The sequence below is a fragment of the Myotis lucifugus genome, unplaced genomic scaffold (assembly GCF_000147115.1).
Source record: "Myotis lucifugus unplaced genomic scaffold, Myoluc2.0 scaffold_7730, whole genome shotgun sequence".
NCBI classification, from domain to species: Eukaryota; Metazoa; Chordata; class Mammalia; order Chiroptera; family Vespertilionidae; genus Myotis; species Myotis lucifugus.
The window spans coordinates 308-7,420 of record NW_005878778.1 but is presented as its reverse complement, the minus strand read 5'-3'; the positions used below and the strand labels follow the sequence as shown (position 1 = coordinate 7,420).

At 40.8% G+C, this 7,113-nt stretch overlaps 1 protein-coding gene across 2 annotated transcripts; it reads right to left on the bottom strand.

The window, feature by feature from the left end:
* Nucleotides 1-878: 878 nt before the first annotated feature.
* Nucleotides 879-4,655, bottom strand: LOC102421880 (beta-soluble NSF attachment protein-like). Of its 2 annotated transcripts, XM_006109274.3 has the most exons (3): nt 4,524-4,635; nt 1,697-1,743; nt 879-1,550 (listed from the first exon to the last, which is right to left on the bottom strand). In XM_006109274.3, the coding sequence occupies exons 1-3, from the start codon at nt 4,600-4,602 to the stop codon at nt 1,389-1,391; spliced, it is 288 nt and encodes a 95-aa protein (XP_006109336.2). In that variant the 5' UTR covers nt 4,603-4,635; the 3' UTR covers nt 879-1,388. The 2 variants fall into 2 exon arrangements, 1 of the variants encoding a protein (XP_006109336.2); XR_002827888.1 differs by lacking the exon at nt 1,697-1,743 and having other exon boundaries at nt 4,524-4,655.
* Between the last annotated feature and the right edge of the window lie 2,458 nt (nt 4,656-7,113).

Below are 7,113 nucleotides of genomic sequence, written 5' to 3'. Positions count from 1 at the left end.
GTGGCCAGAGAACCAGGTGGGAGACGTGTTCCAGAAGCCAAGAAAGAAGTAAAACAAAGGAAAGGAAGAATGACAACTGTCCAATGCCACAGCAGGCACGGGGAGTGCCACGACCACTGAGATAGGAGGCAACTGGAATCTTTCAGTATGTTTAGTGTTCATTATTCTGAGAGTGATGATCTCCACTACATTTCTCTTTGTGATTCACACCTGTGTCATCCGCAGTACTCAGGAGGACAGCTTTACATAAACAATTGTCTCCAGTCTGAGTTGAGGCAGCCTGTGAAGTGTGGCCAATGTGTTTTCCTCTCACCGGGGTACACTCCAGCCCTGCAGGAGATCCCCTCACTGAGAAGACAGCAGGAGATAGGATAGTGCTGGGCCAGCTTTGCGTACGCTCCACTCGTTCCAGTCTGAGTGAGCATAGGCAGTGGAACCATTGTGAGTCCTAGTTTTTCCATAGCCATAAAGCTGAAATGTGGTAACATTCATGGCATGCTACCAAGGACAATGTTTGGAAAACAGTATTTTCTCAAAAGGTGTTTCCTTCTTCCTCTTTTCTTCTGCTACTAGAGGCATACCTTGTTTTATTGCATTTGCTGATATTGCATTTTCATCAACATCAAAAAATAATCCAACCAGCAAACAGATTAGGACTCACCGAATGCTCAGATGATAAGTTTTTTAGCAATAAAACCTTTTTATGAATTAATGTATATACACTGTTTTAATAGACATAATGCTACTGCACACTGAATAGGCTACAGTAAATCCTCACTTAATGTTGTCGATAGGTTCTACCACCTAAAGTGAAATGACATAACATAACCAATTTTACCATAGGCCAGTTAATATACACAAGAGTTAGGTTCCTACAGTATCTCTGTTACAATGGAACAACGCTGAACAAACGATGCTATACTAGGATGTGCTGTATAGTGTACACACAGCTTTCATATGCACTTGGAAATTCATATGTGTGACTCACTTTATTGCGCTTTTCACTTCATAGTAGTGGTTTGAAACCAAACCCATGATATCTCCAAGGTATGCCTGTACTAGTCTAAACCACCACTTAAAAAGCCAGGCTTGAGTGAAGCAGACATGTGGCCAAGTTGGTGTTCAGCTACCTTCTTCTCCAGGTTTCAAGGCCTGAAGACAAAGATGTGCAAATGCCCACAGTACTTAAGCTTCCTTCCCAGGGCCACAGAAGCCTCAGCAAAAGAGATGAAGATTCTAACATGAATCACATAAGCAGACACAGCAAGTAAATCTTCACTAGCTCTCATCTCAAATACTTACTCCAGGCAAACAGTTCCTCTACTCCTTAGCCACCAAGCCCCTAAAACTTCCACGTGTAGCCATGCATGACTGTCACGCTACTCCATTCAACTCTGATGGAAGAGGCAAGAGTCCCTGGAGTCAGTTACCTGCTTCACGCCAAGGTTATGAGAATGTGACCCATTGCTTACCTTCTCGATGTCTACAAGTTCAGTCTCATAAATCTCAGCAATAGTAATGTGGTGTTTGGCTGCGATTGTAAACCTTCCCTGGGGGAAAACAAAAAACAGAGTTACATTCCTGTTTTACCTATTTTAATGCCAATCAGTTTAGGAACAAGATAAAAAAAAAAATACAACTCTAAGCCATTTCAAGGAGTCCACCCCACAGTCACTCAAGCAAGGTAATGTCTTACCATGTCTGTGTAAATGTCGATGGCTGCATTTAAGCAGTTGATAGCCTCTGAAGCGTAGGCATTTAAGAAAAACAATGAAAAATCCATTCAGTCAAAGAGGGTTCAAGTGAGCCTATTTTCCTAGCTGCTACTAGAACATTAAGGAGGTCCCATTTGGGGCGGAGGGTGGGCATATTCGTTAATGAGAAACAAACATGAATCATACACAAGTCCAGGCCCCCTCAGCATGCTCTGTCTGTAGCAGCTGCAGTACAACTTAGGGAACTGGAGCTAGAGTGGTATTGGCTCGGTTACTCTTAATCTACGAGTGAGGACTCCATCCAGGGGAGAGATTGCATTATAAAGCAAACAAATGGGACTGTCATCAACACCCATCATTTACACCTGCTAAAACACAAATGTAATTGTATTTTTCAGTGACATCATGTATATACAGTATATTAATTTTGGAAGAAAGTTCTCTATAAGAAAGATGACTTCAATAGACTACTCTTCATGCAGCCAAAATCAAAGCACTTTGAAATCCCTGTTCAGACAACTCTTAAGTCAACATTTTGTACAATGTTAAAGATACTAACTTTTGGTGTACTAACATACACCCAAAAGGAATAAAAAAATCTAGTGACAGTGTTGATAAAGTATATTATTTTTCCAAAAGTTAGGCTGTGTTCAGAACCAACACACCATCACAAAATGGTGGTGTTTATAATTCTGGCACATGTCTGACAGCTCCACATTTATTGCTTCTAGAAGAGAGGTGGCAGAGTAAAAAGGCCTAACTAAAAAATCAGAAAGTAGATGAACAAAAGTTAAAAGCAATTTCCTCCTAAACTATGTAAGAAATGTGAATTCACTGTCGCTCCCTTAAAATTACAGGAAAATATAAAGAGAAAAATAAGCTACCTATGATCCCACTCAAACCCACTCTCATGTTTCCAGTCTTTTCTAGGTGCATTTTTATGTGCACAGACTTTATTATGAATTTGAGATCTCAATTCTCATGTGGTTCTTCAGTTACCATGTAAACATTGACCAGGTCAATAAAGATTCTCTGAAATCAAAGACTGTAGTAACTGCATCATATTCTACAATACTGATGTATTATAACTTTACCATTTCTTTATATATATATATATATATATATATATATATATATATATATTTCAGAGAGGAAGAGAGGGAGAGATAGAAACATCAAGATGAGAGAGAATCACTAATTAGCTGCCTCTTGCATGCCCCCTACTAGGTATTGAGCCCACAACCTGGGCATGTGCCCTTGACCAGAATCGAACCCGGGACCCTTTAGTCCACTGGCTAGGGGTACCATTCTTTTTTTTTTTTTTTTTAATATATTTTATTGATTTTTTACAGAGAGGAAGGAAGAGGGACAGAAAGTTAGAAACATCGATGAGAGAGAAACATCGATCAGCTGCCTCCTGCACGCCCCCTACTGGGGATGTGCCCGCAACCAAGGTACATGCCCTTGACCAGAATCGAACCTGGGACCCTTGAGTCCGCAGGCTGACGCTCTATCCACTGAGCCAAACAGGTTAGGGCTAGGGGTACCATTCTTATCTCATTGCTCATTTAGGCTGTGTTCAGTTTTTCACTTTTGGAAATCAACCGTGGTCAATCTCTACACAAAAACTCTTAAAAATATCTTATTTCTGTATGATATAATCATAAAAGTTGGAATTTCTGTTAAAATGGACTGCTAAAAGAAAAAAGAGAAATCCCACAGCTACCAGTGCATGTGTGAGAGGGAAGGAATTAATGCTTTCAATTGTTAAATGTGCACTCCTCTAATTAAAAGAAATACAACATTTGCAAAATTTTACCACTTTAAATATCCAACTTCTCTCTTTTCTTAAAACAAGTACTTTGAAAAACATTTTAAAAAGTCAGATGAATAGTGTGTAAATAAGTTGATTTTAATCAGCAGATACTGCCCTGACAGGGTAGCTCTGTTGGTTAGTGTTGTCCCGATATGCTAAGGTTGCCAGTTCAATCCCCGATCAGGGCACATATAAGAATCAACCAATGAATATATAAATAAGTGGAACAGCAAATTGATGTTTCTCTCTCTCTCAAAAAACAAACAATAACAAAAAAACCAACATCGGATATTCTAATTTCCCAATAACTGGATCTTAAAACGCGCTAAGTATTTAAGAGTGAGGAAACATGGCGTTTCTTCTAATAAGCAATATACATATTCATAAAATTAGAACATAATAAGTCTTAGATAAAATTAAAGCTAATTTCCAAAAAGTTCTCCAAAATGCAATATAAATGAAGTTTAAGAAAATGCTATTAAGCAACTAAACCACTAGGTTAAATTTAACATATCTTCTCTTCATTAAAGCTGCAAATGATTAAACAACAATTCTTAAAAGTTACCGAAATCTCTATTATTCCAAAGTACAAAAGTTTATTTTTATCAGTGCTCTAAAGGCCCAGCAGTCTAACCTGTGAAAAAGGTCACCAACTTCAGCCCTACCATCCTAGAGCAGCGATTTTCAACCTTTCATCTCATGGTACACATGAACTAATTAGTAAAATTCTGTGGCACACAAAAAAATATAGTATACTTTTTGCTGATCTGACCAAAAAAAAAAAAAGGTATAATATTGATTCATTCACACCGGACAGCTATTGTTGCGTTGGCTACTGTCATTTTTAAAATTGGACAATTTAAGAGAAAAGAGCTCAGTGCCCCTATCTAAATAGTCAGGTACTGCATGGTTTAATAAAAATTACTGTGGTTCACCAGTATGCCATGGCACACAGGTTGAAAATCGCTGTCCTAGACAGAGGTGTGTCTTACCGTGAGGGTCTGCCTTTTTGTAAGCATTCCCAGCATCCACAAAGCTGGTGGCAGAATCATGTTTGCTCTGAAGCTGCATATGGAGTTTGGCTGCCTGACAAAATGCATTTCCTGCAGCTGAGGAAGATAAATTATTACAATTAAACAGAGAGGAACAAGTATCCCTACAGAAAAGCCCATGCCCTAAGGGCTAGAAAGTTCCATGCCACTGAAAGAAGTATTCCAGTCGGAAGCACATGGAAATGCAATCAATGCATCTTAGGTATATATAAAAATAGCCAGAATCAAGTCAAACAGTGATAGAAGCTTCTCTCAGCCACAGAAGACCTCCCAAGTGGGCTCTAGGCCAGTGGTCGGCAAACTGTGGCTCATGAGCCACATGCGACTCTTTGGCCCCTTGAGTGTGGCTCTTCCACAAAATACTGATTTCTGCGCATGGGCCACGAAGTTTCAATCGCACTGTATGTGCGCGCCTGCACGTGGTATTTTGTGAAAGAGCCACACTCAAGGGGCCAAAGAGCCGCATGTGGCACGAAAGCCGCGGTTTGCCGACCACTGCTAGGCTATCAGCTTCCATTCAATAGCGACAGCCTAGTACCAGGCCACTGAATTTTATCCCACAGCGCATACTGAACACTGACTGGCAGACTGAAGCTACTAATGCTTAAAGAAAGGTAAAACACTGAGGTCATCTATCTCTCTTACAGTGTCCCCTGGACTTAGTTGTAATTGTTGAAGAAATTGCTAATGAAGGCTTCATGGACAAAGGAAGTTTCTCAAAGAGTGATAATTAGGCCTTCAATTGTGGAATCCAAAGTTTTTTCTTAAGTTCTGGAATAGGAAAGTTAGTACTAACAGGGATGGAGAAGAAAGGATTTGTTCCACTAGGAAAAGCACAATTAAGAATATCACAATCAATAACCAAGATGGCAGCATAGGTAAACACCGGAGACTGCTGCCGCAAACAACCACTTCAAAAATACAACTAAAAGACGGAACAGACATCACCCAGAACCACAGGAAAGCTGGCTGAGGAGAGACTCTTCAACTAGAAGGAAAGAGAACAGCATACCGAAGCTCAGAAGAGGCGCAGTGTGGAAAATATAAAGGTACCGAGGTGCGTGCGCAAAGTGGGCTGGTGGCTGAGGGCGCGGTTGTCGTTTTCAATCAGGAGGGAGTCTCAGACTCTGGGCTCCAGATCCGGGCGAGTCTCTAGGGACTCAGACTCAGACGGGAGAAGCGGGATTGTCCAGCATCAGTTGGAATCTGAGGGCATCCTTCTCTCCGAGGTTTGCAGTGGCGGCTGGGGTTCTGAGAAGCAGAGCCTCTAGGACCGGGACTGAGAGCAGCCATAACTGCTCCCTCCACCCGCCCTGTTGATCCCGCCCCGCCCAAGCCCTGCACAGAGCCATTTGCTGGATCACCTCAGGCAAAGGCTAGATTAGCACCTCCCCAGAGGACAGAAGTTTTCCACACAGCTGATTCTCACAGCCGGTCAGCCTGGTGGTCAAATCCCTCTAGTATTAACTACAACAATCAGGGCTTAACTACAACAAGACTGCGCACAAAGACTACTAGGGGGTGTACCAAGAAAGCGTAAAAAATGCGGAGACAAAGAAACAGGACAAAACTATCAAGGGAGGATATTGAGTTCAGAACCACACTTTTGAGGTCTCTCAAGAGGCTTCTAGAGTCTGTCGATAAACTTGATGAGATGTACAGGAAATCTAATGAGACCCTCGATGGTGTGATAAAGGACCATCTAGAAAGTAAGCATACACTGACTGAAATAAAGAATATTATACAGACTCCCAACAGCAGACCAGAGGAGCGCAAGAATCAAGTCAAAGATTTGAAATGCGAAGAAGCGAGAAACACCCAACCAGAAAAGCAAAATGAAAAAAGAACCCAAAAATACAAAGATAGTGTAAGGAGCCTCTGGGACAGCTTCAAACGTACCAACATCCGAATTATAGGGGTGCCAGAAGATGAGAGACAGCAAGATATTGAAAACCTATTTGAAGAAATAATGACAGAAAACTTCCCCCACCTGGTGAAAGAGATAGACTTACAGGTCCAGGAAGCGCAGAGAACCCCAAACAAAAGGAATCCGAAGAGGGCCACACCAAGACACATCATAATTAAAATGCCAAGGGCAAAAGACAAAGAGAAAATCTTAAAAGCAGCAAGAGAAAGAAAGTCAGTTACCTACAAGAGAGTACCCATACGACTGTCAGCTGATTTCTCAACAGAAACTTTGCAGGCCAGAGGGAGTGGCAAGAAATATTCAAAGTGATGAATGCCAAGAACATACAACCAAGATTACTTTATCCAGCAAAGCTATCATTCAGAATTGAAGGTCAGATAAAGAGCTTCACAGATAAGAAAAAGCTAAAGGAGTTCATCACCACCAAACTAGTATTATATGAAATGCTGAAAGGTATCCTTTAAGAAGAGGAAGAAAAAGAAAAAGGTAAAGATATAAATTATGAACAACAAATACACATCTATCAACAAGTGAATCTAAAAATCAAGTGAATAAATAATCTGATGAACAGAATAAACTGGTGAATATAATAGAATCAGGTGC